Source organism: Tursiops truncatus, chromosome 11, assembly GCF_011762595.2.
Source record: "Tursiops truncatus isolate mTurTru1 chromosome 11, mTurTru1.mat.Y, whole genome shotgun sequence".
In the NCBI taxonomy this organism is placed as follows: domain Eukaryota; kingdom Metazoa; phylum Chordata; class Mammalia; order Artiodactyla; family Delphinidae; genus Tursiops; species Tursiops truncatus.
In genome coordinates, this window is record NC_047044.1 from 46796979 (window position 1) to 46810666 (window position 13688).

At 40.1% G+C, this 13688-nt stretch overlaps 1 protein-coding gene across 1 annotated transcript in view; it reads right to left on the reverse strand.

Annotated features, from left to right (window-relative positions):
• The window catches only part of MYRFL (myelin regulatory factor like), a 119043-nt gene extending 107093 nt beyond the window's left edge, over window positions 1-11950 (reverse strand). The window contains exons 1-2 of the mRNA XM_073789228.1: window positions 11826-11950; window positions 8828-11478 (exon numbers count right to left, since the gene is read on the reverse strand). Of these exons, the coding sequence (XP_073645329.1) occupies window positions 8828-8873 (46 nt within the window). The 5' untranslated portion in view covers window positions 8874-11478; window positions 11826-11950. The remainder of the gene's footprint in view (window positions 1-8827; window positions 11479-11825) is intronic.
• Window positions 11951-13688: the final 1738 nt, after the last annotated feature.

Consider the following 13688-nt stretch of genomic DNA (forward strand, 5'->3'; position numbering starts at 1 on the left):
TCCATCTGCACATCAAGCTTTCGTATCTCCCGTCTTAAAAACAAAATTATCAAGTAAAAACCCTCTTGCCTCCGCACTTCCTCTGGCTATTGCCGCATTTCTCTGCTCCTGGCACAACAGGACTTTTCAAAAGCATTATCCATATGAGCCACTCACCTTCCATTCTCTCTTCTTCCCCTACTGCATGGAAACCACTTGTCACGGTCACCCACAACCTTCCTTCCCAAATTCTATGCTCAATTAACTGGCATTTCAGAAACATTTAAAACATTTGACCACACCCTCTTTGAAACACTATCCTTTCCTAGCTTAACACCACACTCTCCTGGCTTTCCTCCCACCTCATTTAACATCCTTAGCTGGTTGCTCTCACTTGGGTCCCTAAATGTTATCGTGGGGTCCTCTTGTCTGACTCCCTTCTTGGTGACCTCATCTAGTCTGAGGGCTTTAAACACCAACCATACGCGGATAACTCCCAAATTGATATCTATAGCCCAGACCCCTCCCTTGGGTTCCAGATTCAAATATCCAACTGCCTCGTCATCACTTCTGCCTGGTTCTCTAAAAGGCAGCTAAAACGTAAAGTGTCCCAAACGAATTCTTGATTTCACACATATGCACATGAACACACACACACACACACACACACACACACGCACAAGTGCACTTGCACCCATTATTCCACAGCTGAACACATTGTACTAAATCCACCAATTACTGACACCAACACCTAGGCATCACCTTGATTCCTCTGCCTTCCTCACCCCCACATCCCATCCATCTGCAAGTTCTGCCTGTTCTCCTGCTTAAAACCCTCCACTGGTTTCCTATCACACTGAGAATAAAAATCCAAACTCTGACGTCATCTTTGGCCGCCCACCCCATTGTCATTCAACACTGTCCCCTGCCCCTTCCCACTCCAGCCCTGCCCCTAACCACTCCAAGCTTAGGGACTTCACACTGGTATTCCCTTTTCCTGGAATGTTCTTCTTATGGAAGATTATGATTCTATACCCAGTACATAGTAGGTGCTCAATAAATAATAGTTGTTATTAATTAGGTTTAGATCAAGGGTTAGCAAACATTTCCTATAAAGAGCCAGATACTATTTTAGATTTTGAGGGCCATAAGGTCTCCGTTGCCACCATTCAACTCTGCCATCACAGCATCCAAGCAGCCACAGATAATATTTATTATTTTTTTTAATTTATTTATTATTTATTTTTGGCTGTGTTGGGTCTTCGTTGCTGCACACGGGCTTTCTCTAGTTGCGGCGAGCAGGGGCTACTCTTCATTGCAGTGCGTGGGTTTCTCATTGCGGTGGCTTCTCTTGTTGCGGAGCATGGGCTCTAGGACGTGCGGGCTTCAGTAGTTGTGGCTCGCGGGCTCTAGAGTGCAGGTTCAGTAGTTGCGGCGCACGGGCTTAGTTGCTCCGTGGCATGTGGGATCTTCCCAGACCAAGGGTGAAACCCATGTCCCCTGCATTGGCAGGGCGATTCTTAACCACTGTGCCACCAGGGAAGTCCCACAGATAATATTTAAATGAATGAGTGAATAAAACTTAATTTACAAAATCAGGCTGCAGGCCGGATTTAGCCTGTGGGCCATTACTTTCAGACTCCTGTTATAAATTAATAAGTAATGACAAGAAGAGATGTTTCCTTCTATACTCCATGAAAAACTCCATTATTAAAGAATATAAAGAGTATGATCCCATTAAAAAAAAATACACACAAGATCAACACCAAAATGTGAACAGCTGTTATCGCTAAGTGGTGAGATTACAGGTGATAACTATTTCTTGTTTTATGTTATCTATTTTTTCCACAATTGTCCATGTATTCAACGTTTAGCTTCCAAGATATTGTGGAGTCTTCCAGGAGCTGACTTCTAACTCCCAAGCTGAAAAGATGACAACATCAATAACACCAAAGAAGGTGGTGTAGTCTCCTCTTAGAAGCGTTTGTCTGAGTGATTTTGTTCCCGGATTCCCTCCAGTTGCTGATGACGTTGGCAGTTCTCAAATGTAGGGTGTGTGCAGGTGACAGAAGTTAGCTCTGACCTAGTTACAGCACATTTTAAATTCTAATGAAATCGGCTTCACCTTGGGGATCCCAGCGTGAAAGAAGAAAAGGGATTTTTTTTCTTAATGGCACCAAGCCCACGCCTCTTTGTTCTGGATGCTTCATGACAATCAACACAATTTCTAATCACCTGCCAACATCAGACAGAAGTGTTCAAATAATTATAAGCAGCTTGCGTGATTTGGGTTGTTCTTCTTGTCCCTGACGTATTCTCATTCCCAGTCCCCTAGAAAGTCCATAGTGTCTCCAAAAACAGAAACAGAGGTGGCCTGATCAATAAACAAGGAGAACCTGCCTCTGTGGGATAATTTCAGCGTTTCTAGGATGCAACATGATGTCTAAAATTCCACCATTAGAGATCAACCAAACCTACTCTTCGAGAACGTAATCTTTTTGACTTGTATGATCAAAACGACTTTGTATTCTGTGAAAGCACATTGAATACAAAACTCTATAGAGACGTAAGGTGTCATCAGATCCTTTGCCATTTGTACCTTCTGTGCAAACTCAGGTTTTATTGGGACAGAAGAAGAGGGCATAAAGATGCTGGTTATGTGAGAGGGTGAAAAATTGGTGGTCTTAAAGTGAAAGAAAGACAAAGACTGAGAGACTGGCCGGAGGCCAAAGATACCCTTTACCTGCAATACAGTCTTGCCCAGGGCCAGCCCTCTACACTGCATTCAGCTGCTCAGAGCTTCTGATTCCAATCACAGGAATTCAGAAACATCAACCAATCAGAGTTGGTTTCACTTTTGGAGAAGTAATACACAGGAACCACTTAAGACATTTACGACTTTACCTCTGGTAATAATGGAATCTGGGGCTTCCCACAAACTGGCAGCACTTGTCTCAGTGGCCTCTGTTTGTTTTATTCACTGAACCTTTCTGCTGCTTCCTGCTCTGCTTACTGGGCAAGTTTTTCTTCTTCCCATATCTGAACTTGCTGGGTGCTCCGAACCTAGAGTTCAAACTGTTGAACAGAATAGTCTGTGCACTGTTCTTCATTCATTTTTATTCTATAAAGATTACTGTCTACTATGTGCCGGCACCATTTGGGCACTTTTCCAAGCTACATCCCTCTTGTGCTCAACAATTCTACCAACCCTCCCTTGAAGCCTCTCTAGATCCATTCCATCTGGGTCAGTCCCTTGAGTCTCTGCTTTTCTGCTCCAGAATCTTCAGCATTTTCTTCATTTTCCCAAAAACTTGACACCTCCATCATATTCCTGTACAGCTCATGGGTAGCAGATATTTTTGCCTACCCTGCATCCCTACCACCCTACTTTAATAATAGCTAACTAGAAATTTAAATCTCAGGCAGAGAGAGGAGGGCAGAAAATACCTTGAAGCTTGTTTGACAGCAGCTTCCGGAAGGGACTGTTCTTCCTCTTAGATCTCAGGAGCTGTCCAGTGGTTCCTGCCCATCCACAGCTTCTGGTTTTAGGAGCTACCCCTCACCTCCCAAACTTCAATGGGTGAGTGGGAGTTTCTTCAGCTAGTTTCTCTCTTCTGCTTTCATGTGATCTCTTCAGGAGAGTCAGCCCTCTGTGTCTGCAGGTTCCACATTTGCAGATTTCAACCAACCAAGGATGGAAAATATTTGGGAAAAAAGATCCCAGAGAGTTCCAAAAGGCAAGACTTGATTTTGTCACATGCTAGCAACTACTCACATAGCATTTACATTGTATTGGGTACTATAAGTAATCTAGAGATTATTTAACATGTACTAGAGGACGTACACAGGTTAATATGCAGATACTACTGCCATTTTACGTAAGGGACTTGAGCATTTGGGGGTTTTGGTATCAGAGGGGATCCTAGAACCAATCTCCTCCCGGCTTCCAAGGGACAACTGTATGTAGTTTTCCCCACCCTGCTCAGTCAGGGCAGGCATCTCCTCTTTTGCTTTCGTGATAAGCCAAAAAGCATTTGAGAACCTACTTCAGGACTTTATGAAGAGGATGAGCTAAACAGCTTCTCACCAATTTAGAAAGTTTCTTTTTAAAGATTAAATATAATGAACAATAAAATATTCTCAAATTAGTTTTTATAAACTGTTCTAAAAAGCTGGGAAATAAAAGATGAATCTTGCTATCACAGTAGCCCAAAAGAAATACCCATAAGGAACCAAATTAAGAATGTAAGGTCACAGCTATGGAAAACAAGTGAGGTAAACTGAGGAATGGGATTTTCCATACTTCATTTTCTATTCCTTTTTTACCTGAGGGGTTGCTGTAAGAAGTAAATGAGGTAATGAATGTAAAGTGAATGGAACAGTACTTCATGCATGGTAAATGCTCAGCAAACGTTATTAATCCGGCGCAAACTTAAGATAAAACAAAGTCTAAGTAAATGAGGTAATGAATGTAAAGTGAATGGAACAGTGCTTCATGCATGGTAAATGCTCAGCAAACGTTATTAATCTGGTGCAAACTTAAGATAAAACAAAGTCGAAGTTAACTAACTTAAAACTTGGCTAGTGTTAAAGGATATATATTTTTAAAGATAAAATCATGACTCATGGGCTTCCCTGGTGGCGCAGTGGTTGAGAATCTGCCTGCCAATGCAGGGGACACGGGTTCGAGCCCTGGTCTGGGAAGATCCCACATGCCGCGGAGCAACTAGGCCCGTGAGCCACAACTACTGAGCCTGCACGTCTGGAGCCTGTGCTCTGCAACAGGAGAGGCCGCGATAGTGAAAGGCCCGCGCACCGCGATGAAGAGTGCCCCCCGCTCGCCGCAACTAGAGAAAGCCCTCGCACAGAAACGAAGACCCAACACAGCCAAAATAAATAAATAAATAAATAGCGTTCCCTTTAAAAAAATAAAATAAAATAAATGTTAGCTCAATAAATGTAAATCCTAGCACATTTAAAAAAAATCATGACTCATATAAATGTAAGATGAACACATGTCAAAGGTTTTTATTTACTTCATGAAGGAAGCAGGAAGATGTTACAAGTGGTTCAAGGAGAATTCAAACAGCAGAGCTAGATCTAGGTATATAGATAGATAGAGATAGATTGACAGATGTATATAGATAGAGATAGGTAAGCAGATAGATAATCTAAATCTGGCTATGCCATGGAATGAATTTACAAATAAATGGAAAACTGGGTTTTACTGAAACTATTGATCCCCAAAAGGAGATAATTCATTTACATATCTATAGACAAAATTCACTGCATTGATATCAATTATCTACAATTTACAGAGTTTCAAAATAGCTCTAAGACAATAAAGAGTGAAAATCCCATAGAATCTGACAGCCCAAAGGACATGATCCAGGTACAGTTTTCTATGGAAGACACCTAATAATCTTCTTTTTCATCCATTTCATACAATTTTTCTTTACACAGAAAAGAAACTCTTAAACAGAGTTTTGTGTAATTAAACCCAGTCTCCTTTATGTAAGAAAAACTGACTATGACATCATGCATTCCAACTTTGAAGCACTGAGATAATAAAGTATAAAGAAGAAAATAAAAATCCCCATATTCCTACCACTAAGAAATAACTACTGTTAATACTTGTAGTGTATTCGTCCAATTGTTTCTACATATATAGGTATGCATGTATGTATATATAGCAACTGTTTTCACATCAGTTTTAATAAACTTTGTTCTAGAAAAATACATATATATTCAATTCTATTATATATACCAATTTGTAATCTGCTTTTCCCCTTTATATCATAAACACTTTTCCTTATCATCGTCATTTTTTTTTTTTTTTTTTTTTTTTTTTTGCTGTACTCGGGCCTCTCACTGTTGTGGCCTCTCCCATTGCGGAGCACAGGCTCCGGACGCGCAGGCTCAGCGGCCATGGCTCACGGGCCCAGCTGCTCCGCAGCATGTGGGATCTTCCCCGACCGGGGCACGAACCCGTGGTCCCCTGCATCGGCAGGCGGACTCTCAACCACAGCACCACCAGGGAAACCCATCATTGTCATTTTTAATAGCTACAAAATATTCCATTATATGAAAGAACCATAATCTATTTAACTAATCTACCACTATTAGAATTTTAAGTTGTAACCAATTTTTAGTTATTAGAAATAAAATAATGTGCCTCTCCTCTGACAACCTTTCTCTTGCAGTGGTATCAGCTTTGCTGAAAAAGCCAAACATTTCACATGGTATCTGAGTTTCCAGTGGATGTTGGGCTCCCTAGAGAACTTGATCCACCTCTTCTGCTTTAGCTAATGGGCCTACCTATTGCATCAGTGGCAGGCAATAGAATGAGGTTTGCCAGCTACCTGGAACCACGCTTTGTTCTCATCATCTTCCTGAGACACACCATAAAGATTCAGCATGATCAGCATGAGATCTGATGTTCAAGGCCATTTAATTCGTGATGATACTGTCAGTACAGATAGTTTTTAATACGAAAGTGTTCATATGAAAAACATATATTATTTAGGATCCAGATTCTTAGAATGAAGAGTCTGAGAAAGCAAAGAAAAAATAGCTTTCAGGTGGGTAATAAATTACAAAAACTTTTCTTGCTTTTCAGACCTTGATTTTTTATATGAATTTGCATTTAATTAGAAGCTGACGTATCAACAGGAGCACAACATAGAACAACTAGCCCTCCTCATAAGAATATCAGATCCAGTCTTGCTGTCCTCATTCTAAGGAATATTTCAGAAAGGAAACCATGATCTAAAGGAAATGTCTCAAAGCCCTCCAGGCTATCATTTAAAAGATGTGGTTGTTGGACTTGGCACACCGTCAGTGATTGATATTTGCTAAACAGATAATAAAAAATAGACAACCAGCTGTGTGACTTTCGGGGGAAGGGGAATAACTTAAGTTAGTGCTTCCATTTTTTATTTCCAAAACTTACCACCTTTTCCATTTATTCATTCAAAGATAATGTACACTGACTATTTTATTCTCTTTCCATGGAGAAATTACTCCTCCCTAGTTAAAAAGGCTTCCAAAAGAGCCAGAGTTTAGTTTGGGCTAAGAAAGATACTATAATAATAATAATAAAAAAATAAATCAGATTTTGTAATCAGCTGTACAGAGGACTTGTGGAAACTATATCCCCAAAGACTTCTGAAAATAGCATAAACAAGGACAGTATAGTGACCCTATAGGTATAACAGCACTTCCAAAAAACAGAAGGTAGACCAGATGAACTTTTCAGGTCTTCTCTAGCTCTGTAAAGAAATCAACTAGACTTTGTGTATTTATAAAATCAATTGGTGGTTTCCCGAAAATAAAGCAGATATAACTGTAGCTTGGAGCTTGCTACCTACTGCTCAAATGAAAGTTACATAGGATATAAAATCAGGCAACAACAATTAAGCAACATTAGTGTGCCTACTGTGTGACCCAAGTGGACACACTGACTTGAGCACTGTCAGAGACAGAACATGATGGGATGGATCATAGGGCTGAAATAACATAATAATTCTCTAGGTCTCATATTCCTTCTTACCCCATGTGGCAAAATCCGAGCCACAGAACCTACTGTATTGTACTAATTTCTTCTGATAGTGACCTCACTGTTTCTTTGACATAAACACTCTTTAGTGTTCGATACAATATGGTGTTGGGTCAATTCCATTCACTCTTTAAATGTCTAGTATTTGTCAGGCACTCTGCTAATCACAAGAAATGCCAAAAGCACTTTCTCCATATGCTGCTAACTGCCCTCTGGATTCTGTGAGTGAGCTGGTCTGCGCTCAATTATTCTCATACTCCCTCCTGGGAAATACCTGGAAATGTGCAAAAAGCTCTGGCAACATTTCCCTTCCCATGGAAGTCTGAGCATGACTAACTGATAAGGAACTGCAGCTGCACTAACACGCAGTCTCCCAATGGCTCCCTGAAAGGTGTCACAAGAAGGCAAGCCTTTCCTGACATTTTCAGCAGACCCACCATGAGAATCTCAACCCAACTGAATATGAGAAGGGGTACCACTATTTCAGGTTTTTAGGAAAAAAATCTTTGTAACCATGTCCTATAGTAAGCCTTCGCTTGGGGAAAATTATATTTAACCTCAAAAAAAAAATCATCATTCAATAGTTACACATTTTTAAAGTGTTGTGAAAAACAAAGAATGGAATGGGGGAAGAGGTGTTCCTTTACTGTTAGGCTGTTTTGTATTTAATTATATTAACAGAAAAACCATCTTAAGTAAACTCTTACATTTCTCCTGTGTTGTATTCAATAATTTTAGAGATAAGAAAAATCTAGTCTTATGAAACATAGGGATTAGAAAAAAAATCTAGCACAGGACAGGGACAAATTCTAATAACATAGGTATGCTGACCTCTTGATTCTTTTAACAACTAAGCTGTAAGATGGAAATCCTGAATTTTTAAAAATCACTGCCTATACCATTGATTTTTTTTTTTTTTTTTTTTTTTTTTGCGGTACGCGGGCCTCTCACTGCTGTGGCCTCTCCCGTTGTGGAGCACAGGCTCCGGACGCGCAGGCTCAGCGGCCATGGCTCACAGGCCTAGCCACTCTGTGGCATGCGGGATACCTCCCGGACCGGGGCACGAACCCGCATCCCCTGCCATCGGCAGGCGGACTCTCAACCACTGCGCCACCAGGGAAGCCCTATACCATTGATTTTTTGCTACAAACACAGCAAATAAACCTGCACTTCTGACTTCACGACAGTTAGTACAATAGTATTTCTTTCAAAGCCCAAGTGAATTCCAAAAAGGTAAGACAGTGATAGTAAGCAGTACCATTTCTCAGATGTTGGAAACGGGCTTCTTACCTTCGAAGAACTGCTGTAGGGCCTCGTTTTCGCCTACCACATCCATGGTGCCGTGGTCCTGGTAGTTACTTCCGCACAGAATGATTATCAGACCTCAGGAACTAAGTGCTGTCCTCTCAGCTCGAAGCCTACGAATGCTCTTGAAAAATGTTCATTTTCTTTTTATTGGAGTGAAGCATATCTTCAGCCATCAAACTGTGCCCAAAAAGATGGTTAAGTTTTCAAATGTGATCACAAAACCAGAAGGATATGTAACCACGCAAAAGAAAAATTCATGAAGAGGGAAGTGGTAGAAAATCCATCTCTCTTTCTATAGGGAACTGTTTCTACTCTGCCTTTCGTCTTTGTTTTAAGGACCTTTGTCCTTAGTGACACATGTAATTACATAAATGGGCAATAAATACATAGCCTTATCTCCTATTTGTCCTTTTACACCAATATATTTATTTCTCTGCCTCCATCAACCAGATCGATTTAGCTACAGCCTAGCAAAGATATAGGGGGGTTTTTTTCACCTAGAGAAAGAGGGCAAATCAATATAATCACTTTCATAGATACCGAGGCTTGTGATAATGAAAAGTTAGGATTTGTTAAATATTTCCAAATCTACTCGCAGTGAAAAAAATTCCTTGATACGCACCTCATCCATTTCCTCCAGTTTATTTTCTTTGAAAGTAGAAAGCATAAAGTATGAGAAGTCCCTCTAATGAGCAATAAAACTGCGTTTCTGATTTAGTAATTCTTACAACCAACTATGTGGTTCACTCCTAGCTGGTTTTACTCCTAAATAGAAAGGTATACCCAAATAAATGTTTTGTTTTCACTATTTAGCTATTAACTTATCTAATAATACACTAAAAGGAATACAGTTAGGAAATTAAACTAGTCCTTTCAGCTCCTTCCTGTTTCCTTTTTCCCCAACTTTTTATTTTGAAAGTTTTTAACCTATAGAAGAACTCAAAGAATAGTACCATGAAATACCCTATACTCTTCATCTAGATTTACTAATTGCTAATATTTTCTCACTTTTGCTTTTTGTCTCTCTCTCTCTCTCTCTCTATATATATATATATCCTTGTCATTTTTGGTTGGTTGGTTTTTATAACATTGACACTTGTTTAACAGTCCTGGAGCACTGTCTTATATAATGTCCCACATTCTGCATTTGTCAGATTATTTCATTTTTGTTAGAATTGGTATGGGTGATGTGGTATACTTCCCAATAAGTATTTTAAAACTTCACACATATAAACTGTTTAAACAAAAAAAATAATTTTATCCTGGGGAAAAAAAGAGGCTTAGAATCCTATTTTGAAAGTTATATTGGACCCCAGATTTTTAAGGACAAGTCATTAAGTTGCTTCAAGAAATAGATTTTCTATTTGTTTCAGTTCAACTTGTGCTAAACTCTCTGCTGGGTGCAGGAAATAAAAAGATGTGTAAATTATGGTCCCTGCCCTCCATAGGCTCAAATGTAGGGCATGAGAAAAATACAAGGAACTATAACTCTGATAAGAGCTGGGGAAAAAGGCAGACTCTGATAAGAGCTGGGGAAAACATCCCAAGAAAACAGAGGAAGGAAAGGTTAATTTCATCTGGGAAGATCTGGAAAGGTGTCATAAAGAGCTGGGATTTGAAGAGACTTAAACAATGGACATGTTTTTAAAAACATGAGCAAAAAAAAAAAAAAAAAAAAAAAACACATGAGCAATGGCTTGGAGGGGAGAAAGCCCAGGTACAGCGACTGGAGTTACGGTGTATGGATGGTGGAGTGAGAAAAAAAGATGAGAAGTAGGCTGAAGAAGGGTTTGGGTAGCTTTTGAATGTTAGGCTAAATCTGAATTTGATTCCATGCATATTCATTCTAAGCATATCTATTGATATTTTCTATTTGGGTAGTTGTGATGCATGATATAATTAAGTCTAATTTAGAAAGAAGCTGTGTTAGAGTGTGTTGATTGGGGCAGTAACTAAATTTACACCAGCTGAGAAGCTACTGCGAATCCAGATAGGCAGTAACAAAGCCTGAAGATGCTATAGAACCAAGAAGAGTTGGCTACCAACTGGATATGGGGAGCAAGGGAGAAATCAAATGTGATTTTTTAAAAGGACTTCTATGCCTTTAGGTGCAGTATGAATTAAGATGTCTAAAACATGTAGCCTATGTTTTAGCTGGAAGCTCCCAGCCAAGTTTTCTGGAGGCTGTTGGAAGTTAAGTCACTATACTACATCCTCTGCCAGATGATGATTCTGGATTCTATCCAACAGTTCACCCAGAGACTTCACATAGTCAGTAGCAGAGTAATGAGTGATAGGAAAGAAATTAGATTCCATTTAATAAGCTGAGAGACAAAGGTGAGAATTGGAGTCCCAATCTCAAATAATTATAGGACCAGGCGGGTAAGTGAGTAAAATGGGTCAAAATAAGCAAAAAAACAACCATGAGAGCATATTTATAACCGACAACTGACCCTTAGCTGTGTCTCCGTCAGGGAGACACTTAGGAGTGGTGGAGCAGAGAGCAAACCAGAGAGTACCTGCCCTAAGGGTAGAGCCGCCCAACAGGTGAAGTGTCACTCGGCTTCCTCCACATGCTGCCACTCAGGGATATGGACTCAAGGTTCTTGAAAGGGCCAACTTTAAAAGAGAAGCTGGAAATGCAGATTTTAATTTTAAATCTCATTTTTAAATGTTGCAACGAATATGTTTAAAAACAAAACAAACAGAACAATACAGCAAAACATTGTCAAGGACAAATAGCACACGTATGAAAGGGCAATTCAGCCTTCAGTTTGCAACATCTGGGTTGGAGGCTAAATTATAACCACCAACAGGGTTTGAGGAAAGCAAAGAGAATTTGGAAGAAAGATGTTGGAAGGGCTAGAAAATACCTCTGTATTAATTAATGAGTCCAGAGCACACAGCTGAGCACAATGCAGCTGGAGGCAACTGGGATTTAAGTGGAAGTTTCTCCCTCACAGTAAATAACAAATATTACCCATATTTCCTTGATTCTGGTCTTTACATCTCCAATGGTCTAAGATTTTCCAGTTCTACTGGGCATCCCATTTTGCACAAATTCAATGGAGACTCATCCTCTTGAATAGCAATCTAACGTAGTTGTCATTTGGATTTGTTTTGGTATTGACATTTCCTAAGAACATCAATAGATAAATAGATCAAAGCTGAGCAGCTGTGGTTAAATCTGGGGATGTAATGATGGGAACCTTGTCTCTCTTAAGACTGTCCCTGAGACTGATAGCTCCAGAATTCCCGTATTCATATCACAGTCCTTCCTCTTGAACTCAGAGTGTTTGTGGGCTTGTACTTCCTTGACAGCAGCCTTTGGCAAGGGTTTCTATTCTTTAGCAAGCTTCCTCCTCTTCTCTGATATTTTTTTCATTTTACATAGGTTCATGCATTGTTTTCCAAGCTGATTTTTATTATTTCTCTGTTAACAATTATCACTGTGGAAACTTAATGAGTTTGGGTTGAGTTTGGGTTTATGGATTTATTTTTCCTTTTTTTTTGGCCACACCATGCAGCATGCAGGATCTTAGTTCCCTGACCAGGGATCAAACATGCACCCCCTGCAGTGGAAGTGCGGAGTCTTAATCACTGGACCAGGGAAGTCCCTGAATTTATTTTTCTAAGAAGCCATGAGAGGACATTAAGTAGGAAGTGACATTCTGATTTTTGTTTTTAAAAGGATCATGTTGGGTGCTGTCAGTGATTGTAGAAGGGCAGGAGTGGAAGCAAGGACACCAAGTAAGAGATTATTGCAGGAGTCCAGGTGAAAGATGATGATGGCTTGGACTGAGTGGACGTAGTGGACACGGAGAGGAGTGGATGGATCCAAGATATGTTTTGGAGAGAGTTGACGGGACTTGCTGATGGATTGGACTGGGGTGGTGGTGACAGAAATGGAGAAATCAAGAATAAGCCCTAGATTGTTGCTTAAGCAGCTGGGCAGGTATTCAGCCATGTTAGATTTGAGATGCCCATTTGAAATCCAAGTGGAGTGACTTTATAGGCAAATGGATACAAGAGTCTGGAGCTAGGGAAGGATTAATGCCAGGGTTGGAGATGCACAGTTATGAGCAATGGTTACATAAAGTTTTTAAGACCGTAAGCCTAAATGAGATGATCTAAAGAATACTGAAAGAGAAAGGGGCCCAGGGCAAAAATCTGGGGATTCCAGTATTTAAAAGCTGTGCTGAGAAACAGCCAGCTAGAGCTTGACCACAGCTGTCACAGAAAGCTCCCAATTTCCAACCATGACTTAGAAAGACCTACACAGTCGGGCCCTGCTTAACCTTCCAATTTTCTCTTCCTACCACCAACTGCACACCAGCTCTTCTTGCCGTTTTTTGTTTCTTCCTCAGGGGTTTACACCAGCTTTAAAATGCTCTCCCTACTCTCCTCCCTTCTCAAGAATGGATCTCCTCAGAGCCCTGCCTAAAAATGTCAAGTCCTAAATGTGGCCTTTCCTCATCACCTAATCTGAAGTAGTCATTCATTCCCTCTAGCCATTATCCCATTTTAATTATATAGAGAGAACGTGTCCCATCTTTTAACATTTGTCTTTTTGTCCATTTCTCACTACACTGAGAGCTCCATGAGAACTCGGACCTTGCCTGTCTTGCTCACTGCTGCTCCTGTAACACCTACAACAGCTCCTGACACATATAAGACTCTCAAATATGTGTGAATGAAAGAATGAATGGATTTAGTGTGGAGGAATTCTCTTTCTAGAAGTTCTACAAATTGTAGATATTACTGGGTCTTTATTTGCCCACACATCAAAGACAAGAAACTTAGCATCTCCTAAGATGGTACTGCATCCCATGAGGAAAACAAA